The sequence below is a fragment of the Podarcis liolepis genome (assembly GCF_965112155.1).
Source record: "Podarcis liolepis genome assembly, chromosome: 7".
Classification (NCBI taxonomy): Eukaryota; Metazoa; Chordata; class Lepidosauria; order Squamata; family Lacertidae; genus Podarcis; species Podarcis liolepis.
The window spans coordinates 4,734,677-4,761,815 of record NC_139561.1 but is presented as its reverse complement, the minus strand read 5'-3'; the positions used below and the strand labels follow the sequence as shown (position 1 = coordinate 4,761,815).

At 44.4% G+C, this 27,139-nt stretch overlaps 1 protein-coding gene across 1 annotated transcript in view; it reads left to right on the top strand.

Moving 5' to 3' along the window:
* The window catches only part of TACR1 (tachykinin receptor 1), a 66,050-nt gene that overhangs the window by 20,881 nt on the left and 18,030 nt on the right, over positions 1 to 27,139 (top strand). The window contains exon 2 of the mRNA XM_083514329.1: positions 3,733 to 3,927. Within this exon, the coding sequence (XP_083370455.1) occupies positions 3,733 to 3,927 (195 nt within the window). The remainder of the gene's footprint in view (positions 1 to 3,732; positions 3,928 to 27,139) is intronic.

Below are 27,139 nucleotides of genomic sequence, written 5' to 3'. Positions count from 1 at the left end.
AGTGCCTTAATTGAGGTAGAAGAAATAAAAGAAGCAATAAAGGAATTTAAAAAAGGGAAAGCCCCAGGTCCAGATGGGTTCACTCGTAGTTATTACAAAGAAATGGAGTCAGTTTTGCTGACTCCATTGCAAGAAGTAATGAATAATATTCTTAAAGAAAGAGAAATACCAGAGACATGGAAGGAGGCACTAATCACATTAATCCCCAAACAAGATTCAGATTTATTCAGATTTATTACAGATCAAAAATTACAGACAGATCTCCCTATTAAACATAGATTACAAGATCTTCGCGGGAATTTTGGCAAGGAGACTGAAAAATATATTGGTAGAAAGCATACACAAAGACCAAGCGGGCTTTTTGCCGGGTAGGCAAATGAAGGACAACATAAGAAATATAGTAAATATTATAGAATACTTATCTGACAGGTGTGATAAACAAGGTTTGTTGTTGTTCGTGGATGCAGAGAAAGCATTCGATAATATAATCTGGGATTTCCTGCTGAAACAATTGGAATATATGGAGGTTGGCACCGAATTCTTTAATGGGGTAAAGGCAATCTACACGGAACAAAAGGCAAAACTGATAATAAATAATGTGGAGACAGCAGAAATAAGAATAGCAAAAGGAACAAGACAGGGATGCCCACTGTCCCCATTGTTATTTATAATGGTGCTAGAAGTCCTCCTAAATTCAATAAGAGAAAACAAGGGGATAAAAGGAGTAACAGTTGGGCAGAATGAATACAAAATTAAGGCATTCGCAGACGATCTGGTTGTAACAATGGAGGATCCAAGAGATTCAATAAAAGAGGTACTCGAAGAATTTGACCAATTCGGAAAAGTAGCCGGCTTCAAATTAAATAAAAGGTAAACAAAAATCATAGTAAAGAATATGGATACAGATAAAATCGAAGAACTACAAAAAGAAATGGCGATAGAGGTGGCCAGAAAGGTAAAATATTTAGGAATATGGGTAACGCCAAAAAACATAGACTTATTCAAAAATAATTATGAGACAGTATGGAAAGGAGTTAAGAAAGATATTGAAACGTGGGGTAAGCTGAAACTGTCATTCTGGGGTAGAATAGCCACAATCAAGATGAGTGTGCTCCCAAAAGTGTTGTTTCTGTTTCAGAACATTCCTGTAATCAAGGGTATAAAGATATTTAAAGACTGGCAGAGAGTGATCTCAAAATTCGTCTGGCAGGGCAAGAAACCAAGAATAAAATTTAAACTGTTGACAGATGTGAAGGAAAGGGGGGGCTTTGCCCTGCCAGATTTGAAATTATATTATGAGGCGTCGTGCCTATGCTGGGTCAAAACATGGATAAAATTGGAAGATAAGGAAGTGCTAGACTTAGAGGGATTTAACAACAGATTTGGGTGGCACGCCTATCTATGGCATGAAAAGAGAAAAGTACACAGGGGTTTTGAAAATCATATCTTTAGAGGTCCATTGATTGAGGTATGGGAGAGGAATAGAGACATGTTAGAACCCAAAACACCCCATTGGCTATCGCCACTAGAAGTCACGAGCGTTAAAAAGATTAACATGAGAGATAATTGGGCTACCTATGAACAACTGTTAATAAAAGAAGAAGGAAAGTGGAAAATGAAGCCGTATGATCAGGTCAAAGAGAAAGTCTATGATTGGCTGCACTATTTCCAGATAAATGGAATGTTTAGGAAAGATATTACAGACAAAGGATATGCTGACAAAGATTCTAGATTCCAGATTGAGATATTGAATAACAATTATAAAATTCTATCCAAAATGTACAACCAGTTACTGGAATGGAATTTAATAGATGAGGAAGTAAAGTCGGTAATGACACATTGGGCTAGAGATATCGGTCACAATATATATTTCGAAGCATGGGAGAAACTTTGGAAAAAACATCTCAAGTTTACAGCTTGTGTGACACTAAAGGAGAACCTAATGAAAATGTTTTACCGATGGTATATGACTCCTGCAAAATTAGCCAAAATGTATGGAACTTGTAATAAATGCTGGAAGTGCAAGGAAAGGGAGGGGTCCTTCTACCATATGTGGTGGGAATGCCAAAAAGTTAAAGGGTTTTGGGAGAGTGTATATAATGAAATGAAGAAAATTTTAAGATATACTTTTGTTAAAAGACCCGAGGCTTTTCTGTTGGGAATGGTAGGAAGGGAGATAAAAAAGAAAGATCACAAGTTGTTCCAGTATGCAACAACGGAAGCAAGAGTTATTAGCTCAAAATTGGAAATCTGAGGGCTTACCGACAATTGAGGAATGGAGAGCAAAACTGTTAGATTATGCGGAGATGGGTAAGATGACAGGGAAAATTAGATACTCAAAAGACCAGAGGTTCATTAAGGATTGGGAAAGTTTTACGAAATATCTGGAAAATCTAAGTGACGGACAGATAACACTAGTGGGCTTTAAAGGAGCTCTGTAAAAGGAAAAGGGTATTGTCTAAAGAGAAATGGAAGAACTAGGATGATAATGGCAATACAAACTAAGAAATGCGAACTTTTACAAAAGATTATTACGGATGATTTGTGGAAAGGTTGAAGGAAGTCATACTAAAAACCTGTGAAAATGAGAATTGAATTTTTGTATTTTGTATTTTGTATTATGCAAACTAATAAAAATTATGCATGAAAAAAAAAAGAACAGTTTCAGATTAAGAACAGACCTCCGGAACGAATTAAGTTCTTAACCCAAGGTACCACTGTAGATGGTTTTGGTTTTTTCTTTTGGGGGGGTATGAAAGCTGCTGCTGCTCCTTCTAAAGAGACCTTTGGGCAGATACAGATGATGCACAACCAGTCATTTTTGTCTCTTTACTCCTGCTCCTTACTTCCTTTCATGTAGCCTGATGAAGAGTTCTGGGGAACTGAAAAGCTTGCACACAATTCTAGGACATTTTGGTTGTTCTTGGAAAGGTATTGGCTTCATAAAGATTTTGGAACATTTTAAAAACAGGTAACCTTTCCAATCTGACAGCATAGGTGGAATTGGTGCGCTAACTTTCTGCTGCCTCTATCAGGATCAGGAAACGCTGATATTGGGGGCCAATACAGAAAAGATCCTACTCCATGTTCCCTTGGATTTCCCCTCAGGAAATAGAGGGTGACTGAGGAAGGCTGCATCATAACCACACTATGAGCCTGCTGGATCAGGCCAGCATCCTGCTCTCACAGGGACCAACTAGGAGCTCCAGTGGGAAACCTGCTTCAGGACGTGAGTCCTCTCCCCTCCTATGGTTTTCAGAAACTGATATTCAGAAGCATAGTTGCCTCCAGCTGTGGAGGCAGAGCAGAGCCACTTGCTAGTAGCCATGGAAAGCCTTCTCCTCCCTGAATTTGTTCAGTCCTCTTTTGAAGCCATCCAGGTTGGCAACCATCACTGCCTCCTGTGGGAACAAGTGCCATAGTTTAACTATGTGCTGTGTGAAGAAGGACTTTCTTCTATCTGTTGTGAATCTTCCAACATCGCCATTCCTTAGGTCAGCCTTCCACAACCTGGTGCCCTCCAGGTGCTTTAGACTACAGCTCCCATCAATCCCAACTTCATATGGCCATGCTGTCCTGGAGTGGAGAGCAGTTGTAGTGCGACACATCTGGGGGGCACCTGGTTGGCAAAGTTGGCTTTAAAGAATTGGGGGAAACATATGGGGTGGGGGTGGGGAGCCCCTTCTCCTTTTTTACTTTCGGCTCCTACATTTTAATTTCTCCCTCTTCCAGGTATATGGCCATTATCCGCCCACTGCAACCAAGGCTATCTGCCTCAGCCACCAAGGTCGTCATCTGTGTCATCTGGTTCCTGGCTTTATTGCTGTCATTCCCACAAGGCTACTACGCAACAACAGCCGAGCTCCCTGGTCGAGTGGTGTGTCTGGTGGACTGGCCAGAAAATACAACTCAGACCTATCAAATAACGTGAGTTCTTGTGTTTTCTTTGCAATAGAATCATCCTTGGGTTGTGGAGGGAACTCATGACATTGTCCCAATCCAGCAGAGTCCTGATTATCCTAGAAGATGCAAAGAACATGACATAAGAGCATGAGAAGACTTTGCTGGATCAGACCAATGGCCCATCTGGTGCAGTATCCTGTACTCACAGTGGGACCAGATGCCCCAAAGGGAAACCACCAAGCAGGATCCAGGTACAAGAGCACACTCCCCTCTTGTGGTTTCCAGCAGCTGGTATTCAGGAGCATTACGGCCTCCAGCCAAGAAGGCAGAGCAGAGCCATCTTGACTTATAGCCATTGATGGTCTTGTCCTCCATGAATTTGTCTCATCCTCTTTTAAAGACATCCAAGTTGGGGGCTGTCAGGGAACTGCCATCAGAGGCTAGAGGAGAGGTAAGACGCTCCAATGATGCAGGGGAGGGAACCAGCAAGGAGAGAGAGAGAGCTTCCGCTGGGGAAGGAAATCCAGGGGACACCAGGGAGGAAGGAGAGGCGGAGAGTACTGCGGAGAGGAGGCTCCGAGACTCTTCCAGTGAAATCAGCGGAGAGAGCACAGGACCTCCGCTTGGCACGCCCACGCTGCGCAGAAGGCTTCCGTGCAGAGAATCTAGGGGGAGACTGGGCGTCAAAGAATTTCTATGTTGGAAGAAGTTTAGGAGACGCCCACTCACGGATTCTGCCAGTGACTAAGACAGTCGCGTTGTAAGGGCTGTCAAACCAGGGAAAGGTTTAGCTATACAACTAGCTTGGAGCAGTTTGCAGTGTACGCACAAGCAACCCCAATTCCCATTACAGGGGCCATCACTGCTTCCTGTAGGAGGGAGTTCCATAGTTTAACTGTGTGCTGCATGAAGAAGTCCTAGGGTAGAATCATGCTCAGGTTCCCAATGTCAACTGGAGGAAGGCTCCAATCCACACAATTCTACAGTCACTTTACCTTTTTTGGGGGGGGAGCCCTCAGCACCTCCTCCTGCACTTCCTGGCCTGAGGATGTGATTCTCCAATCACCTCCAAAGTCTGAAGATGCTACCCCAGAAGCTGCATTTGTTCTGCAGTCATGAAGAAGCATGTGGCTGCAGAACTGACCACAGGCCCTTTAAAGACAGCACACAGTTTTTCTCAGGGGTGGGGAGCCCTCAGATGAGTCTGGGAAAGCAGCATCTTCCATACCACAGCCAAGAGGGCCTAGCAGAATTGTGGTCCCTTCCCCTGTGCCCATCAGAGCAGCATAGCCATAGAATGACAGAACTGTAGAGCTGGAAGGGACCCCAAGGATCATTTAGTCCAGTGTTGGCCAAACCTGGCCCTCCAGCTGTTTTGGGACTACAATTCCCATCATCCCTGACCAATGGGCCTGTTAGCTTGGGATGATGGGAGTTGTAGTCCAAAACAGCTGGAGGGCCAACACTGATTTAGTCCAACCCCCTGCAATGTTGGATCACAGCTAAAGAATCCCTGACAGATGGCCATCAAAACTCTGTTTAAAAACCTCCAGTGAAAAAGGGTCCACCACCTTCTGAGATGGTCAGAAAGTTCTTAATTTTTAGTGAGAATCTCCTTTCTTGTCATTTGATTCCATTGGTTCAGGCCTTGCCCTCTGGAGCAGCAGAAAACGAGCTCGCTCCATCTTCCATGAGACAGCCCTTCAGGTATTTGAAGATGGCTCTCATATTTCTTCTCAGTCTTTTCTTCTCCTGTCTAAACATGCTCAGTTCCCTCAACTGTTTCTCAGAAGGCTTGGTTTTCAGACCCTTTATCGCCTTGGTCACCCTCCAGTCATGTTGCAGTGCCTCAGTTTCCCCTGAGTAATGAATATTGCTACATCTAGTTCAGCCCTTTGTTTCCTTCCGTTACTCTGGGGATATCCAGCAGCTTCTCTGAAATCCCAAATCTTATCTGAAATCCATTGGGTTCAAACAGTACTGTCACTCTCCACAAAGAGGTCTGTTCCCATTTGGATCCAAAGTCTGTTTAGCAGTGTTGCATATTCTCTGTGACTGCTTTACCTGACCTGATTGGGAATCTGTGGGAGCATCACTTTTTCTGACATGCAGTTCCATGTAAATACGATGCCATCTTAGACACTGAGGTCATCCTTGCAACAATAACACTTGCTGGGGGTTTGGCTGTCCTGCTAAAATGGCAGATATCAGGATTTGTAGCTCATTGTCCAGTTATGTAGCTTTATAAATCTTGTCCTGGTAAGAGACTTTGGGGTGTTTTGATTAATGCCTTCTTTCTCCTCTGGAACTTCCTTTGCTTCATGTCAGCTGAATATTTCACAGTCTCGTTTGTCTGTCTATATTTCCTGCAGCCAGTGTGACTTGTACAGCAAATTCTCTATAAACATCTGATTTCTTTCTTTTCTTCTTCTTTAAGATGGGGCTTCTAAGCCTAAGGGATAGTGTTGCATGTGCTGGGATCATTTTGGACTGGACAATAATAGCTTCTTTAAAATGGCTCTCAGTGGTTTATGAGCATTGTGTCAACTGAGATAGAAATTTGGCCTCTTTTATGCTGGTTGATTCCAAGGAAAATACGATTGCTAGACATTCTTTTCCCCATTTGGACACACTGCTGCTAATTCAGTGATAAATTTCTTGACACAAACATGGCAAGCTGTGCATTTTGCAAAAGGAGGTTCACCAGGGCCACTTTCACTGGCAGTGGATATGTCATAATATTTTGAAGCAGGGTGATGGATAAGTAAAGCACATGGTTGCAGAGAGCTGGTGAAAGGCTTGCATTTATTTATTTATTTATTTATTTATTTATTTATTTATTTGAGATATTTTCTTGGTTTACAAAAGTACATGCCTTCTCTCTCTTTTTTCCAGGTTGTGCAGTCTTTCTTACACGTCAGTTACATTTGTTGTGAGATAATAGTGTTGAGTACAGTCTAAGGTTGGGGAAGAAGAGGGGAGAGAGGAGAGGTGGGGTGGTGAAGCTTTGTATAGTGTATGTGTGGGGTTTTGTGTCAGCATGAACTGGGTAGCTTCTCTTTCTATTTGCTTATTACATTTCCCTGGTAGTGAGAGGGATTGGGGGAGTCCAGGGTGTGGCTGGTTGTCTGTCGTTGGCTGCATTTGTGAGTGGGGGGAGGGCTTGTTGGGTCAGGGAAGCCAGATTGATTCATATGCTATCGGTGGATTCTTGTTGTTGTCTTGTTGGGCTGTGTATGTGATAAAGGGGAGCCATACTGGGGTGAAGGAGTCCTCTTCTATTTGTCTCAGTGTCAGTTTCAGTTTATTGGTTAGCTTTTCTAGTAAGGCCATTTCCCATACAATTTGAGACCATTGGTCCATGTTTACTCCTGACAGGTCTCTCCAGTGTCTGGCTATGAGGCTTCTGGCTGCTGAGAGTAGGTGGGTTATAAGCTCTGTATAATGTGAGTGGTCATTATGATCTTGGAAGATGTTCAGTAGGGCCAGTTCTGGGGTGAGTTCTAATACCTGTTTAGTTATTTTGCATATCTCTTGTAGGACCACTCTCCAGAAAGGTTGGATTTTAGGCCATTCCCACCATTGCATGTTTTATCCTTGCTCCCAAACTGCAGGTTTATTTGAATGTCTGTATACCAACTTTTCAAAGTCTGCTAGTCATTTGTACGTCCAGCACCTTCTTGCTGCCTCCTTGCCTCTTAACACTCCCTAGGTGAATTCCACTGGTCCCCAGGGGGCAGCACTGTCCACCTAGGGAATCAGTGGGTTTAGAGTGTTGGACTATGACCTGGAAGACCAGGGTTCAAATTCAGCCATGAAGCTTGCTGGGTGACCTTGAGGCTGTCACTGTCTGTTGGGTATCTGAGGATAAAATAAATAATAAAATTATGATTATTAGTTTGATGTTTTATTATGTTAAGAGTGGCTGGGGAAACCCAGCCAGATGGGCAGGTTGTTGTTGTTTGTTTGTTATTAAACAGGAAAAGAGAGAGCCATTTATACGATCTTGAGCTTCTCAGTGGTAAGATGCAATGGAATGAATGTATGTATGAATGAATAAATGAATACTATTAAAAATAAATTTAGATGCCCCATTAAATCAACATAAGATCATGCTTGGGATCCCTGGCTACTTCTCAGAGGACCTGCTCCACCACCCATAACTTGTGGCGCACTGGTTTGGATGTCCAAACAACTCTCCTCTTGCCTTGGAGACAAGTGCCCCCTGACACCCGCCCCCAGAAATGGAGATATTACCAGTTTTCATTACCAGAAGGTCATTTGCTTTGACATCATATTTTCATTCAGCTCAGAGAAATTGGCTCGTTTCCTCGGCAGCCAATTTATTACCGTCATGATCCATCTTTCTGTGCTTAGCAAACATTGTTCCCATAACCAATCTGATTATCTGCCTTAGTTGAAGCATTTTAGTGAGTCCGCAGCTTGCATTTTAGATGTTGGTTTTTATAACTGGATTTCAGATGTCACTGTGGATATTGCAATGCTTTCCAGCATTCTATTTCCTGCCTCTCTGATTTGCTGGAGTGAAATATGAGGCACATAAATCAACTGGTCGGTGGGGACAGGGAATGTCGGGAGATGGTTGTTAAATGTGAAGCCTGCTGCTCTCATTCAGGGGCCCCTTCTCTCTTGTCTTCATGGAGCCCCGAGCCCCCATTTACAAGAGCTTCCCATGCATTATAATGGAGAGAACCTCTTGGGATGTGCAAGCTGCCGCGTCCCAATACTGAAGGCTAGTTTAACAGCTGATCTATGTGTGCTCCCAGAAGCATGCAGAGGTCTGGACTGAAGCCATGTACTCTTCTTTTGCAGGCTGAGCTTTATAATGTGATCTTTATTAGGGGTAGGTGAAACCTGTCTCATTATTCCCAGGAGTAGCTTCATCTTGCCATCTCCGGGCACTGCATGTTCAGGACACACAGCCACAGAAGTAGTTATGCGCCTTATGTTAAGTGAATCCAGGTAAGTTTGCATGGGGGTCAGACGAGATGACCCTTTGGTTCCCTTCCAACTCTACAATTCTAAGTTTCTAACCTGTAAGGCACCACAATGGTAGCATTGGAAGCAATAATCATTCTTCTTCTTCTTCTTCTTCTTCTTCTTCTTCTTCTTCTTCTTCTTCTTCTTCTTCTTCTTCTTCTTCTTCTTCTTGTGATTCACTGTGAGGAAAGACAACCTAATGTGTTCCCTGGAAATTGTTCCTTGGGTCAAGTGTTCATATAACGAGTTGATTATTTCCATTGATTCCTATGGGAAATTTTCTAATACATTTCCGACCATGAAATTTTGACTCCCAAAAGCAAAACAAACAAACAAACAAACAGGAAAACCCAGAAAAATCCTCTTTGATTTGTCCAAAGACTCACCTTCCCTCCCTCCTTTCCTCGGCTAACCAGGAAATGGTCTCTGCATTTCTGAATTTACAGTGCATTTAACAAGGTTTGGGTACTAATTTCTTGTGTTCAGATTAAGTGAATTTTCACATAGCAAATGTTCGTAAAGCAGGACTTGAGTGAGCTAGTTGTTTTTTCTTAGATTTATACCCTGCCCATTCCCCCAAAGGAGTCCTCCTTTGCCAGCTTCCTGGTTAGACTGCTGCAATGTGTTATACACTAGGCCAGCGTTTCCCAACCGCTGTTCCGCGGCACAGTAGTGTGCCGTGGAACTTTGCCTTGTGTTCCGCGTGGAGGCGGCCAAGTCGGGCGGTGAGAGGCGGGGCGGCGGCAGCGAGCACATGCGGGGCTGCGAGCGAGCGAGCTCCCACCATCGCCGCTCGCTACCGGGCCTGCGCATCCGCTCGCTAGTGAGCGGGGAATCCCATCCGCCCCCACGTGAGGGGGAATCCCATCCCAGCCCCCGCGAGAGCAGGGGAATCCCATCCGGCCACGCCTCCTGGCCAGCCAATCGGCTGGCTGGAGGGGGCGTGGCTTACCCTTTTTAGGGCCGGAGCAGAGGGGGCTCGCCCTCTCTTCTCCGGCTAGCCCCATCGCCGCTCGCTATTGCCCGGCAACCGCGCCGCCACCCCTGGCTCCCCGCGGCGGGTGATCGTGCAGGCTTCGACGGGCGAGCTGCTCCGCTGCCTGGGGGACTTCGTGTGCCGCCGCTGCTACCACATCCCATCGCCGCTCAGCCTGCGCGTGCGCGATCGCTGCGCGCTGACGTCATGGGGCGGGGCTTTAATGGTGGTGTGCCGCGAGATTTTTTTTTTGTAAACAGGTGTGCCGTTGCCCAAAAAAGTTTGGGAAACACTGCACTAGGCTGCCTTTGGAGGCAGTTTGGCAGCTGCAGATTATTCCCAGTGCAGCACCCAGGCCACTAACTGGGACTAAGCATTTTGGTGCAATGCTTATGTGACTTTCACTCAGGGCTCAGGCTCCATTTCCAGGTCCAGCTCAAGGTGAGGATGGGGGAGAAAGTAGTTCAGTTTGCACACCTTCTGAACCATTATGCAGACTGAAACAGAGCTATCCTGTGAAATTGGTACTTCTTAAATTGTTATGACGTAGTTATCCAACCAGAAATGCATCTTTAAAAACGTATATTAGGGGGAAAGTTCATATATTAGTGTAAATAACATACAGAGATATATTAAATTTGAAGAAATAGCTTATAAAACTGTTTAGAGGGGAAGATGCACACAAAAATGAGTATATTAAGAGAAATATATTCTTGCTAGAGTACTGCTGTTGGGAGTAACTGTTAGGGATCTAGGCAGAAAAGTGTGAGTCATGTACTCAGGTTCCCATTGTGAGTTTTGGAGACTGGCTGTTCTGTGCAAAGCACTCCTCTGTTGTACAACATATCCTTTCCTCAGGTTCCCTCTTCTGAGCTCTAAGTGTGCAGGACACAGAGCCAAAGAGATAGAGCCCCGTCATCTGAAACTGTGTACAAACCATACCTTTAAAGCACATTCAGAACACATCCTTTCCCTCAAAGAATCCTAGGAATTGTAAGTTGTTAAGGGTGCTGAGAGTCATTAGAAAAACCACCACCCTATTCCCCTCACAGAGCTACAATTCCCAGAGTGGTTTAATAATATGCTTTTCCATGGAACTCTGAGAATTGTAGCTCAGTACAACTCCCAGGATTCTTTGGGTGAATCCATGGCTGTTAAAGTGGTATGAGAGCACTTCCAATGTAGGAGGCAGCTGCTGGATGGTTGCTGCTCCAGAGATAAGCCAACTCACTGAACTCACTGTTCAGTCCCCAAAACAGCATCATTTCAGCAGGGGCCGTTCCAGGCCAGGGGCTGGAGGCAGGGGATAGTGCCAAAGAGACAAGATCAAGTTCCAAAGAAAGACCACTCAGGTTGACTGACTGACTGACTGACTGGCTGGCTGACTGACCGAACCCAAAGGGTGCTCATCAATGGTTCCTCTTCATCCTGGAGAAGAGTGACTAGTGAACAAGGGTCTTATTCAACATCTTTATCAACGACTTGGATGATGGACTCAAGGGCATCCTGATCAAATTTGCAGATGACACCAAACTGGGAGGGGTGGCTAACACCCCAGAGGACAGGATCACACTTCAAAAGGACCTTGACAGATTAGAGAACTGGGCCAAAACAAACAAGATGAATTTTAACAGGGAGAAATGTAAAGTATTGCACTTGGGCAAAAAAAATGAGAGGCACAAATACAAGATGGGGGACACCTGGCTTGAGAGCAGTACATGTGAGAGCTGACAGTAAGAGCTGTTTGACAGTGGCATTTGCTGCCAAGGAGTGTGGTGGAGTCTCCTTCTTTGGAGGTCTTTAAGCAGAGGCTTGACAACCATATGTCAGGAGTGCTCTGATGGTGTTTCCTGCTTGGCAGGGGGTTGGACTCGATGGCCCTTGTGGTCTCTTCCAACTCTATGATTCTATGATTCTATGATTCTATGATTCTATGATTCTATGATTCTATGATTCTATGATTCTATGATTCTATGATTCTCAGGGCCTGGGGCACATGCATTGCAGGCGGTTGGACTAGATGGCCCTTGGGACCCATTTGAGCTGTACAGTTGTATCACTTACATAGTGAGAGCCGGGAACAAGGTCAAGATGTGAGGCAGCAGGAGTGTGTCCGTTATCAACTAAATATATGGCACGTAGGAGAAACCGCTATAACCCAGGAGGGCACCTCTTGCAAGTCAGCTCTTCAGGAGACGTCTGTTGCCCTGCTATGGAGGCTCCCAGATCTCAGCAGAAATCACATTTGCGTTAACCATCAGCTCTGATTGTAGCGAGTGTCTACACTTATTTATTTCATTTATACCCCACCATCTTTCTCCTAAGGAGCTCAAAGTGGCGCACAGGGTTCTCGCCTTCCTTATTCAATCCCCAGAACATCCCTGTAAGTTAGGTTAGACTAAGAGGCAGTGATTTGCCTAACGTCACCCACCCAGGGAACTTCATGGCCAAGTGGGGATTCGAACCCTGATCTCTCCCAGGTCCTAATCTATCTGCTACACCACACTGGCTCTCATAAACAGCACAGCAGCAGTAGAGGTCTGGGAGCCCAGGAGCAGAGCTGAGCTCAAAGTATGAGGTGGGTCCCAATTCAAGGCAACAGTCAGGGAAAGGAGGCAGGTGTAGACAGGGTCCATGCATTGGCAATTGTGGGAATGTTCAGGGATGCAGGAGAGGATATATTGTTTGATTATATCCTTTTCCAACTTGTGTTAACACGTTCACAATTTAGCAGAGTAACATTCCCCCTTTTTAAAACTCACAGCGGATGTGTTTGCTCAGGCTCGCTAAAGCCTCTATAATAACTGTTCTGGTATTTTCCCCTTATTCCCTCATAAAAGATAAGACACGGCACAGTCTTCTATAAAAGTATAAAAAGAGTTTACTCACTCACATTCTGTTCACAATCAGATCCCAGAAGGCAGACTTAGTTTCCAGGTGTATGTTACTTTTCTAAGCTATCTCATAAGGAGACAGTCCCTTTGTCCTCTCTTGGCTGGAGAGCATCTTTGGCTAAGCAGATGTTGCTTCTTTGATGAAAGTAGTCACAGAGAGAGAGATGGCTGTCTTGGCCTGTGCTTTTGTCGTTACCTGCACAGGTGAGGCCACGCCCACCTCTAGTCACATGCAAAGGAAGTCTGTCCCAGCCCAGAAGGAAACAGGAAGTTTACCTGCTGGCTGGACAAACATTCCTCCCCATGTGTAAACATGTTCACTCTAGGAATGTTGAACTTGACTGCTCTTGTGTTTCACATCCCACAGCAATATGTTGTTTAGCTTGAAGGGCAGGTTCTGAGGCCCTGGATTTCTAGAGCCAGGTTCCTGGAGACTGGCCCTTGGGGTCAGCTGATTGAATGCTGAGGCTGACAGATATGGCAGGACCCAGACCAGGCATCCTCTCGGGCTTGTAGGTGAACAGAGCAGTGGGGTTGCAGGAGGCAAGGTGTGGGTCTGTCTGCTGGAAATCCTGGTTTGAGAGACACCCTCTCCCTCCCACAATTCGACTGCAGAGAGAGAGAGAGAGATGCCGTCACAACAAACAGGTTCCATTCAGGCAAGAAGTATGCATTGAGATAGAGCTTGGCACTCATTTCATAGAAACATGATCAAGAACTTGTAGGATTTTGATTGCGGGATCATTTCAGGCAAAGGCGGCTCTGAAAGGAAGGCTGGTTTTAAAAAGAAGAAAAATCTACATCTCATTTGAATCACATTTGGTTTTTTAAAAAAATCTCTGCTTGTTTAGCATGGCAGCCAAGAAGAATAGAAATAGGAAGGTACCTTGAAGTACCTGAAGACAGGTGTTCAGGGCTATTCAAGCTCATTTCATGAGGAGCTTGAATCATGACATGGGTATGAAACACTTCTTCACAGATGAGATTCAGCCCATGCTACAAGCTGTATGTCTGAACCTACATGTGTGTCTTGGAACTCAAAGACTAGATGACCCTACAATTCTATGCTTCTGTCTGTACTTCTACACACACTTCTGAGAGGTTGGGATCTTTTTGCTGGAGTTAGAGTGTGTGTCTGTTATGAATACGTGTTTGCCCTTAACCTTATGCCCCAAGAGGTTCATGCACAAGAGGAAAGGAGAGAGGCTGGTTTATTGCATGAAATGAAAGTGACAGAGTATGTGGATGGTGCTTTTGTTTGAGAGATGATAATAAAAATTTGCTGATAACACAAGATTAGTATGCTGATCTTTGCATTAAGTGTTAAGAAGTCAGAATATTTACCTATCCCTTCCAGAACACATTTATGATCAAGACTTGTACCAGAGCTAAAATAGTTTAACAACTGGGGGGATATTATATATCATGCCAACTTTGCTGATATGATGATGTGCAGAAATAAGCCCCATGGAGGTCTAGGCTGGCACACCATTGCATCCATTCCTCCTGTGCTCTCTATAAAATATTATTTGCACAAACACAAATAAATATGAAATTTGGTGTAACTTTTGGAAGTGACATAGGATCAAAAAACTCTTGGCTTCACAGTTTCCTGTCATGTCATCCTAACTCCTGTACAGTGGTAACTCGGGTTAAAAACTTAATTCGTTTCAGAGGTCTGTTCTTAATCTGAAACTGTTCTTAACCTGAGGTACCACTTTAGCTAATGGGGCCTCCCGCTGCTGCCGCGCAATTTCTGTTCTCATCCTGAAGAAAAGTTCTTAACCTGAGGTACTATTTCTGGGTTAGCGGAGTCTGTAACCAGAAGCGTCTGTAACCAGAAGCGTCTGTAGCCAGAAGTGTCAGTAACCTGAGGTACGACTGTACAAGAAAACCTTCTATTGAAGTGAATTGGCACAGTTATTTACTCAACTCAAAGGGGATTTTGTCTCAACATGCATAGATCTAGTACATTCCTCATGCCACATACATCACTTACTTCAGGAAATTCTCTCATCGCTTGCTGATTCTGAGTTGGATGTGTGACCAGACTGTAGTTAAAGTCCTGTATCTGAAAGCAATGTCAAATGATTTGAAATTTCCATCTGTGGTCCTTGATTTTAGATGCAGGTCACCAGGAAGGCCAGTGCAGTGTAGGAGCCCTTCAGACAGACACAGATGAGGACATTCTGGGGTTGAAATTCATGACATGCCCCCAGCTGTGACCTGCACATACTCATTACTTCTTCCTCAGTTTGATCAGAGGACAAGATGAAGAACATCTCTGCCATGTGGAGGAGGCTGAAGTCATTGCAGTGTCCTTTCATTACATATTTATGAATGCAAAGCATAATCTGTTCGTTGATGTGACGATGAAGGCTTCCAGCTTGATAACAGGCATTAGATTCGCACTCTGCCTCCAAGCAGAGACTGAGGCTAATAACTTGCTGAAATCTAAAAAACCCATTGGTTTAATTAAGGTATCGCATTCTCTCACGCAGAAAGCTGGCTGCACTGGATGCCATGTCAATAAGGTGGTCAATGAAAGCATAAAACTTGTTGATTTAGAGCACAGCAACCCGTCCCTGGAAATTGATATGTTTCCTTTTGGCAATCTCCATTCTCCCCCAAGGGAGCGTATTAGAATCAGGAGCGGAGGTGGAATCTAGTACAAAAAATGAATTATGTAGGTTAGAATTTGAATAAAGTTTTTTGGTTTTTTTTAATCCTCCTTTACTTCAGTAGCTTTTTACTGTTGCTCAGATGAGAGTCCAGGTCTTGCTTTTCTGAACCCCAAAGTAGCATTCTTCACTCCTCTGTGTCCTCCTTTATTTTTGCCTGTGCTGATAATTGATACTGTGCTAGGGAAGCCTCTGACATGGACTGGCTGAGCTCGTATGACAGTCTGGAGGGCTTGTTTCCAGGGAACAAAGCTGTCAGAATGCTTGTAGTCAGATTTGTGTGAGGGAAGGGAAAGTTGTCTGACTGGCTAAGAGCCAAACTTTACATGGGTCCTTGAGAAAGAAAGGTTTGCAACATGCCAAGGACAGGTAAGATGTCTTGGGCAGTAGGGTCCCAGAATCAAGGTGGCTGAAAGAATTTCAGATACAGATTGGAGGGGGGAGGGGGGGAGGCTGCAGAAATTATACATTACTCCAAGAACTGACAGCTCTAAGTTACACAATATAAGGTAGCATTCATATTCACTCTGTAGCATCTTCCATGGTCATATTTTACTAGCTTTTAGCTGCTGGTTCTCTTTGGGTACATCTACATTATGGAATCGTAGAGTCGGAAGGGACCCAAAAGGGTCTTTTATTCCCTGCAACGCATTCTGAATAGCAAACCCTTCCCTTTAATCCAATGTTTCTCAAACTTGGGTAGCCAGCTGTTGTTGGACTTCAACTCCCAACATCCCTGACCACTGGTCCTGCTAACTAGGGATGATGGGAGTTGTAGTCCAACAACAGCTGGCTACCCAAGTTTGTTGAGCTTTTTTAAAAGATTTAACACCAAGATTGTTGACTTTTTTAGGATTGAAGTTATGCAGCTTTTAAAAAAAATTATACACCAGGAAATAAATTGCCACACGGGCTGGATTAAATCGACAAGTGGGCCGGATTAGGCCCCCAGGCTGGACTTTGGACATGCCTGGTCTATAGGAAGATAAATGGGATCTGAAATGCTTATGGATGTACCTTGAAGACCAGCTGACCAGGAGGAGGAAATCTGATCAGTTCAGTGACTGCCCTGGCACTTGGAGGCAGGACGTAAGGTAGGCAGAATACAGACCTTCTTGGCTTCCACCTGGAATGCCAGAGTTGCCCCCTTAACCACAGCTGGAAAGGCTTTGCAAGCAGAAGTTCCCAGGTTCCAGGATCTCCAAGAGACACAGCCTGAAATCCTGGTGAGCTGCTGCAAGTTTGGGTAGACAGTGCTGAGCTCGATGGGCCAGTGGTCTGACTCTGTATAAGGCAGCTTCCTGTGTTCCACAGCTGGGTTATTGTGGCTGCTAAATTTTCGTCTCAGTGCAGATCCTTGCCAGCCGGAGCAGGTCATGGTTTCTGTGAAACCCATCAGGATCTCTCCTGCCTTCCTTCCAGGCTCTGTGGACAAAGCAAACTTCCAAGCCTGGAGGCCTTTTCTTTGTATTTAAACCTTTCCATGCCATCTGTGAGAACCTGTGTGGTGTAGTTCCTGTGCTTTCCAGGACTGGGAAATCTGCTTTGTGGACATTAAAATGAGAACTGTCATGCTTAATTAGTGCAATTCATTTTCAATCAACAAAACAGGCATCTGCAATTAATGGTAGCAGATTTTATTTTATTGTCTACCATTACTTATAAAAAGTGCAAATGGCAAGAAGCTGTCTCTCTCCACCTCTGAAGAAAAACAAGTATTTTCTTTTGTTAGATTTGTCATCATCTTAGCAGAGGGCAAGCTTTGCTCTCATCTTCCAAGGTGACAGCAAATCTAGAAAAACAATTTTTCCTCCCTTCAGACTATTTTACACATATGCAAATTCAATAATTCATACAATCAAGAGACCACTATTTCTTTAATTGGATGACAGCCATAATTTTTGAAATGTTCTGAGTAAAGCAGGGTTTATTCATGCAGTCATTTTTAATGGAACAAGGTGTTATATTTCCAATAAAATAGAACAAGTTACACAAAGCGCTGTGTTCGCACGTCATAGTGTGGGGCATGAGCAAATTGTGCCCGCTTCACTGTGGGCATCCAGTGATGCACAGGGTGGGAGTATGAAGGCTGCATTCAGAAGCCAGCTGATTCAGAGTGGTGGATCTGCAGCCTTGGAGGAGCCCATGCCTTGTCCATCCACTCAGTCTACCTTATATTTTGGAAAGTTGTTCATCTGTTCGCTTTGCATTCGGACACCTCTTGAGATATTGTTCCATGCCACCCCACTCTCCAAGCAGAGACAGAATCCAGCTGTTTCAGGCACTTACGTATTTTTTGCTCTATAAGACTCACTTTTTCCCTCCTAAAAAGGAAGGGGAAATGTGTGTGGGTCTTATGGCGCGAATGCCGGCTGCGCAGCTATCCCAGAAGCCAGAACAGCAAGAGGAATAGCTGCTTTCGCTGCGCAGCAATCCCTCTTGCTGTTCTGGCTTCTGGGATTCAGAATATTTTTTTCTTGTTTTCCTCCTCCAAAAACTAGGTGCGTCTTATGGTCTGGTGCGTCTTATAGAGCGAAAAATACGGTACTCAAGTTCAGCTTCCTTGGACTGAAGGTCAGCGGAGACTGCGGTGTCTTTAGGATGTATGATTTCATTTACAAATATCTATAACCTGAGCATCAGGTGGAGGACTCACAGCATTAACACCCCAAAAGATGTTGCTTCTCCATTAGTCGCAGCTTTGGATCCAGCACAGAGCAAGCAGGTATCTGTTTCTCCATCACCAGCCTGCTTCCAGCTTGGCCCCACATGCTATGCATGCCATTGTTCTCCTAGTTAGCAGCTAGGTGGTGCAGGATGGAGGAAAGGCCCACCCATTAGCCTGGAGGGCTAGTTGTAGCTCTTGCAACTGAGCTCCTTTTGGGTGCTGATGAGGGCATATAAGTGGCCAGATAAGGTAATTGTCTTACTAGAAAACTTAGCTGACTAGCTCAGCAACCTCCTCTGTTAGATTCTAACCCTCCCTGGGTGAAGGACTCCAAGAATTGGAAGGATTGGGCATCATCCAGACCCCAGAAACCCACATCATTGTAAGTATCTTTTGCATGATGGTTCCTGAGAACAAGGAGCTGGTTTTATGCCTGTGTTTGGATACAATTGGATCCCATTTTGAATTGCGATGATGGACTGACCATTTCAAAATGGCACTGATTTGTTTTGTTTTGTATCTTAGAATTACTGAGCAATGTTGGGTATGAGGCTGAGGCTATTTGTAAATAAAGGGACTATTACTCCCCTCTAAAGAAATATTCCTAATAAATATTGCAAAAATGCCACGAGGATAACCGACAGCAGCAAAAGAACAAATGTCCCCCCCCATCCCTTCTAACCAGTGCTACTTTCATGACCTCCTTCCAAAGTCCCCTCCAACTCCCAGCCCTGTCATTCAGCATCATATCAGCTAAGGACGATTCTGGGGGCATGGAGTCCGAAGCCTCTGGCTTTTTCAACGAGGGTGAGTTTTGCATCCAGCCTGTTGTTTTCATTGTGATAGCCAGACACTTCTGTGTCTAAACTTTAACCTCTAAAACAATATACGCCAACCCACCAAACAACCCAAAGGGGAAGGGGGGGGTGTTATGACAGCACAATCATGTAACAATGCAGATAGAAAAGCTCTCATTATCGTATGCATTCATTTATTCTTTTTTATTATTTTCATCCTGCTTTTCTACAAATGCTTGCAAAACAGCATAGCAATATATTAAAAGAAGCAGGAAAGAAAACCCACTGAAAAACTACCAGTTGTCAAGCAAGGCAGTGCTAAAATAGCACAAAAGCAATAAAATGTCAAACCCAGTTGCAAGTCGGGTGGTGAGTGCCACTGGCTATGTAGTCAAAACAGAGCAACCAAGAAATAAGATGGTGGTATTGGCATGGTCAGAGCAGGTGCAGATTTTGGTAATATGATGTCCTGAGCCAGGACAACTTTTGGCACTCCTACTAAATATTTCTTATTTTCACAATATTCATTCATTCATTCATTCATTCATTCATTCATTCATTCATTCATTCATTCTCCCTTGGCTTGGCACCCTGTGCAGGGAAACTGTCCACATTCTCCTAAATCCAGCACTGGCGAGAGGAACCCTGAAGTTTGCAAAAGTACAAATAAACACCTACAAAGAGTGTGTATGGGGGGGGGGGGACACAGCCCGATGAAGGTAAAGCATGTTCAGCAGCTGATATGGAAAACCCATGGTGCTGGTGGAATAGATAACATGGAGGAGGGCATGGCTGGCTGGCTGGCTGGCTGGCATTCCACTAGAAGGTGGGGATATACAGAAACTTTTTGTTCCAAGGTTGCATTTGGATACATTATGCATCTATTATGAAAATGCAGTATAGTACACACGCAATCAATTTCCCTTCTCAAAAACTGGACAACTTTAAAAGAAGATAGGACAGATTCATAGAAGATAAGTGTGATGGGTTTTCTTCAATTAACCACACCAGTTGTGATGTTCCAGTCAGCTTTATATTGTCAAAGCAGCAGTCGCTGGGGAACCACCCAAAGTAGAGTCCCCAGGCCTATAAATCCCACAGGCTTACATACCATCCAACATTTCTCTGATGAAAACAGGGACATCCTATTCTACATCATGAAGCTTCTCGCGTGTTTGATCTCATCACATATTAAGACATCATATATACATCTGTTGCCTTGACCCAATTACAACCTCTGTTCATCTTCCTTGCCCTGTCACCAGCTTCTTCCCTCTCTCCATCTCAGAAGATGTTGCTGCTGCCGACTCTCTCCCTGCTTCCACTGGTCCTGCAATTCATGTGCCCCGTGCACAGGTCCAGTCCTTAAGATGAACAGCTTCTTGGGCACAGGGGACCTTCGACTCACCACCACCACTGTGGTTAGTTTTGCTGTGTTGCCAAGTCTATGTCTTATGCAGGATTGCAAACCCTGGCATGTGTAGCCAGTCCTACAGCTCCTAGGCTTTCCTAGCAATCTCTATTAAAAGAGCTAACCACCCACTCATTTTGCCCTTGTACTGCATACAGAATGTGGGTTTCTGGACACCATACTCCTGTTGATGCAGTCTAGAATTGATTTAGTGGTTTTTTGCTGCTGCATCACACTGTTGACTCATGTTAGGCTTGTGGTCTACTAAGACCCCTAGATCCTTTTCACAATGTACTGCTGGCAAGCCTGGTGTCCCCCATCCTATATTTGTGCATCTGGTTCTTCCTGCCTAACCTTACATTTGTCCCCACGAAAATTCATTTTGTTAGCTTACGTCCAGTTCTCCAATCTGTTACGGTCATCTTGAATCCTGATTCTATTTACTGAGCTATCAGCTACCCCTCCAGTTTGGTGTCACCTGCAAATTTGATAAACATCAAGTACCAACTGAACTTCAGCCAACTGTCTTGAGCCAAAGGATTATGGTGAATGTTTTGGTCGAAGTAGGTATTGGGTGACCTAGATGGCCTCTGCAATAAATGGTGTCTAATCACTGTGCTCCTGTGCGATCTAAAATGCTGACATAGGTTATGAAACAGAGAAGTTTGTGAAAATTTTCAAGCACAGAGACTTTAGATTAGAGCAGCATCTGTGAACTGTGTTCACCAGTCTTCCTGGTTATTATGGCCTTTGACTTCGTGATGTTTCTCCATCGCCTTGACATTTGATGAGCGACGTCTCACCAAGTAAACAAGCAAAACAAAACAGGCCACTGCCTGTATATCTAAAAGGTCAGGGCATTTGATAAAGGTGTCTATTGAGCAGGTCTGTGGGTGAAAATGTCTCGGACAACCTCTCTTTCCCCTCCCCTAGTAGAAGAGAGGCAGAGTTGCATCCTTTTTCTCTTTAAAGGGCATTCTCTTTAAAACTCTTTTCCAACACATGCAATGAAACGCCTGTGGATGTCACTACAAATTAGCTCCATTTTGCCATCCCCTGATGATCTTGGTTATTTAGTGCCACTGCCTTTTAACATTTATCCCCCCATTTTTCAAACTGAAGTCTAATCTGTCCCAATTTTATTAGCTGATCAAATGGTTTCAGCCTGGGAAGAGAGAGCTTCCACCGTTTGCAGCTTGCTGCAATTAAGTTGTCCTCCTCCCTTTTCATTTGCAAAATGAAAAAGAACACATCTAGACTAATCTGTAGTGTGCTATTTTCTGATTGCCAAACAACTTGATTAAGTTATGCTGTGGCATTTTCCTCTCACTCTGCAGCTTTGCAGGCTTAATAGATAGCCTAAAATAATAACAAAGCATGACACAGTATCACCTTTCACCTTTGGTAGACTGAATTACTAGGGTATAATTCAGTGGATTTTTGTTTGTGACAATTCCTAATTTAGAACCATTTCAGGGCGGAGAACCTGGTTTATTACCACGGCTACTCATGGGGTTTTGTATGAAAGTGCAATCAGTTTTTGTGAGGTGACTGGTTGATTGCATGGCGGCTTTTTAAGTTTTCTGTGGAGGTGAAAAGACACCCATGGCAAGCTTATTCATCACACCAGTACTTTGGCCTCAGGGATTCCTGTTAAGTTGTGGGCGAACATATCAGAGGACACAGTGATTTCTCCAGAGCAGCTCTTTATTTGTAAGCTGGACAGAACTCAACAGCAAAGAGCTCAGCCGGCCTGCTTTTATAGGCAGCCGGCTGTCAACATTGTAGCAACAACAACCCAGGGTTTCCCGCCTAAAATAACTGACGTGGACCTGAGTGAAAACTATCTACAGTATCCCCCTGCTGGCCCAGGGTGAGAACTTCAGTAAATAACAATTCCTGTTTTCTAGGAAGAGCTATCTTGCATTTCTGACACTTGGGGATCATCTACACTCCCATTTGTCCTGCGATTTCTAGGCATGGATCCAGGAAGTTTTTCTTTAATCCTGCCACTTTCCCTGGGAAAACAATCATCAACCACATTTTCTGCAGATTGATGTTTGTTCCGATTCAGCTATAAAGAGCTGATTTTCCCAGGGAAAGTGGCAGGACAAAAGAAAAACCTGCCTAGAAATCTCAGAGCAATAGCAGAATAAAGGGAAGTGGGGATCAGTGGCGTAGTGTGGGCACGGCCATGGAGGCAGTTGCCCTGGACGCAAAGTTCTTAGGGATGCAAAATTTCAAAAGAAAAGGAAGTAGTAATAACCAATAAAAAATAGTGTGCTTTCTCCTTCACACAGAAAATCTCCCGAAGTTCATGCGGGCAAACTGAGGAGCAGATGTTGGCAATGCCCAGTTGCTAGGGAACCCTCCACTTTAGAAACCCTCTGTCCTGCTCTCCGCCATGCTCAACGCTCACGTGGCAACGCGACTGCCACTTGGGGAGGTTGCTGAGCTATTGCCCCTTCTTCCTAGCTTATCAGCAGATGGGGCCGAGGAGCTCCACCCCACACCACTCCCCCCCCTTGCCAGCTGGTCTGCTGGTGGTGCCAGAGGCAACATGGAATAAGACGACAAGTGGGTTATCAGCCGCAGACCAATCAGAAGAGAGAGGTGGGGTAAGGGAGCAGTGCCAAGGAGAATGAGAGTCGTCGTCGTCGTCCTGTTCTCTCCCGCCCCCCCAAGTATCTCTGTAAAGGGAAACTGATCCTGGCTCTGTAGAGGAAGCTGCTGCCCCCTAACATGGGTTAGGGGTGCAATACTTGCCTTGCCCCAGATGCTTACAACCCACACTACGTCACTGGCGTGAATGAGCCCTTATACTCAATAAATCTTTGTTCCTATAACTTTTCAGAATGGTTTCTTGTGGTGTTCCAGTGTGATGTAGTGGTTAGAATGTTGGACTAAGACCTGAGATACCAGGATTCAAATCCCCACCATGAAGCTCGCTGGGTCACCCTGGGCCAATCACTTCCTCTCAGCCTAACGTACCTGGATAGGAGAAGGGGGGGGACTGTGTACACACCTTGAGCTGCTTAACGAAAAAGGTGGGATATAAATGCAATGAATGAATGAATGTTGCTGTAAATTAAATATTCTGCAGATTGTGGGGGGAGCGGGAGAGACGATTTGGATAATATATTTACAAAATGACTTGCTAACTGGGCATATATTTCTATTTTGGTGACAACTTGCTATCAGAGTGTCAGCAGCTTCCTTCCTGCATGTGTTTGAATGGCTTTTAGCACCAACCATTCAAAGATGCAGAGCAGCAGCTGTGAGAAGTGGTCATGGCTCATGTAACTCAGTACTTCTCTTGACCCAGGAGAGCTCCAAGGAAGACTTGGCTTCTCTTCTGCAGAAAGGTGGTTAATTGGAAGTCAGCTGCCGAGAAGGAAAGCAGCAGGCGGGGGATTCCTAATAGCATCAACTCTACTCCTATGCCTATATAAATGTTTCTGTCAGGCACATATGGAAGCTCTCTAAGTGCATTAAGTTCTTAATCACAATGAAAAGCATGATCCAGACCAGGGTGAGAGGAAATGGATCCAGCCAGCAGGCCAGAGCCAGACCTTCTCCACCCTTCTGCTCTTGCTCGGTTCCTCTGCTTGCACCAGTGGTCACAGTGAAGCTTTCAAAGGCCTAGCGCTTTGCTGCCGAAATATTGGGAAATACTAGAAAAAGATGGAGATACTTGGAGATTGCAGAGTTTGGAGAAATTAAAGGATAAAGTGCGAGATTGGCTACATTATGCTCAGATTAAGGAGGTTTTTAATTCGGATAAAAAGATAGGATTCCAGGTGGAAAAATCGAAACTAGAAACAGAACTGTTAGAACCTAAGACTAAGGTACTTTCAAAAATGTACAACTTGCTGTTAAAATGGAATACACAAGAAAGAAAGATGCAGGACTGGAAACAACACGGCACCAGCAACTTAGTTGAAAGAAGTATGAGAATAAGTGAGATCTGAGAAATAAGATAAACTTTGGAATAACATTATGTCTAAATTAAGTATTTAACTATTTGATAACAATGCTTAAAGTCGGGGACATAATATTGGAAAATTACAAAATAAGTGTTGAAATAAGGTGATAAATTGCTGTTTATAATTCTATAACTGGGAACGCAGAAATGGGAGATGTGAGGAAGTCCAAAAGCTTAAGAAAAGATGGATGTTGGACATTTGATTTTGTGGTGTGTTTGTTATTATACGTTACCCTTGTTGTTGTTTTTTCTTTTTTGTTTTTTGTGTGTTGTATTTGGGTGAGGGCGTTATATGTGAATTTAATGTTTAAAATCTTTAATAAATATTTAAAAAAACAAAAACAAAGGCCTAGCGCTTTGCAGTGACACTGCTCAGCTGTTGGCTCGTTTTCCTTTCATCTGTGGATGGGAGCAAAGTGTTCTTTCCCCCTTTCTTCTTCAGCAAGCCATTTGCAAATTACTCACAGTCAGTGATGGTTGACCTGCATATGGGTCCACACATCTGGGCTGTTCCAAAGGTTTCAGCTCTCAGGAACTCTTGACACGGATGCTGGTGGCTGCCAGAATCTCAGTTGCCTCCAAATGGAAAACCTTACAGAATTTGCAACTTTTGCTTTGGTATATAAATATGTGGAGCTTAGCAATAACTACAAGAAATGGCTCATAAATTATGTGTTGCCAAAGGCTTGGGAGACCCTGAAAAATTATATGTTGTTTGGTGGGATTTTATATACAGCAAATACCAACACACAGGACTTCCTTTCCACAATACAATGTCAAATTTGGCTTTCCTGACTTGTTTTATTTGCTTCAATAAAATCTTTTTATAAGTATATGATAGGGCATAAATTGAACATGAAAGTAAGCTAGCACTTTGCCCCTGCTTGCTCTCTTTCCAATCCCAGGAGTGGAGAGAGAAGCAAACAGGACAAGCTCAGGGGCACTTTCTTTCTTGCTCCTTATTTTGCATGTCTGAAGGCTGAATCTGGGTGCTGAAAATCCCATTCTGTGGCTGCACACTGTGGAGACGTAGTTCAGATTCATTCCTGGCAGAGTCTGACATTTGATGAGTCCAAGCAATTGTCAGCTGCTGCACAGCTCAGTCCGCTCCCAACCGCATGGCTCCAGGGAGTTCCTAAGTTCAGAATAACATCCGCTGAGCGTGACTTCAGGTTGGCCCCAAAATAACTTTTGGCACACTCCAATCCCACAGGGAGCTATTGTCTGAGCTCTGAGTGATGCCACCGTTTATTTATTCTTAACTTGATGCTAGTCAGTCTCACATTACTGCATTTGCCGTACTCAAGGAGCTGCGGGTCCCAGGTAAAACGTGTTGCTGTATATTGTTCATGAATTCCCCATCGCCAGATGAATCAGTTCAAGCCAAATTGATGCGGAGCGTACTCTGGTTGTTTGGAGAGATAACTTTTAGAATTGAATTAGGCATATATTTTTCAGTTAGAAAACATGAGAGCATTCTATTTAGGGGTGCGATCAATTCTTGCAAGAGTTATATGGCTGACATGCTAAGCAGCTACCCATTTTACAGATGGCAACAGAGACTGAGTCAGGACTATGTGTTGCGTTTCCACCAGCTCTGACTCAACGGCACCAGTGAGGCTAGGGAGCTGTTTAGTCCAGCAACAGATAAAGGAGCAAATAAGAAAAATCCTGCAGATGGATGAGGCCAATGGCCCATCAAGTCCAGCATCCTGTTCTCACAGCGGCCAGCCAGGTGCCTATGGGAAGCCCACAAGAAGGACCTGCGTGCAAGAGTATTCTCCTTCTCTTGTGGCTGAATCGGCAGGGGAGCTGCTGCCCAGCTAAGGAAATGATGAAAAGAACAAGGAGATGGGCAGAAAGAGGTGTTGCAGCAGCAGCCTGGCAGCAACCTAGCAATTTCAGAGTACTGAACCACCCTGAGATCTTCTGATGAAGATATAAATCATCATCATCATCATCATCATCACCACCACCACCACCACGGCCTCCTTGTAGCTTCTGCCTCTCATTGCTTCTTTTTTCAGCATGGTCAATGAATTGTATCTTCCTGTTCCAGCCTAACAAGTTGGAGGAAGTGACTTGTCAGTTTCCACAGTTGTAAAACACCCCCCCCCCCAAATGGCTGGGATTTGCAGAAGATGCTGATCAGCAGAAGTGCCTTATTTTCCTATCTCAGCCCTAAGAATGGGAGATAAGATCTCCCTGCCTGCTTTTGAGCAATCCTTTCTGAACAGCAGCCAGAGGGATTTTTTCTTTAGATCTTGGTGCTAAGCACCACAGCTGTGAGGCTGGAGATAAAGGTGGTCTGCTGTGTATGTGTCAGGCAGAGAGTGTTGTGTGACTGCTTGTAGTGTGTGTGTGTGCGGGGGGGAATGTGCATAAGTGGTACACATGTGGCTGGTCTGTAGGTGTAGGGGGGGGCTCAGAGGGATGCTGACCATCAGTGTGACCTTTCAGCTGACAAAGTTTGCCCACCCCTGCCATACATCTCTCTCACAAACACAAAGCACAAACACTTCCTGTCCTGTGGACCTTGGTGGGCTGGGCTAAGGCAAAATCTCTTCTGGTTTAACTTTATAGGCGTCTTAGGATTGGCTTTCATTGCTCAATGACAAGGGAATCATGTTCTGCACATGCTCAGAAGTACTCTTTTAAGAATTAATTCACATCCCCCCTCATCTCAATCCTGGCACTGGAAACAGGATCTGAGCTTGAGCCCTGATGTGCCTTAATTATCGAAGCTTCTCTTGTTCTAATGGTATGTAACAGTGCCTTTGATCTATGCGCTGGTCAGGTGCTGGTTTTGACCTTTAAAGCCCT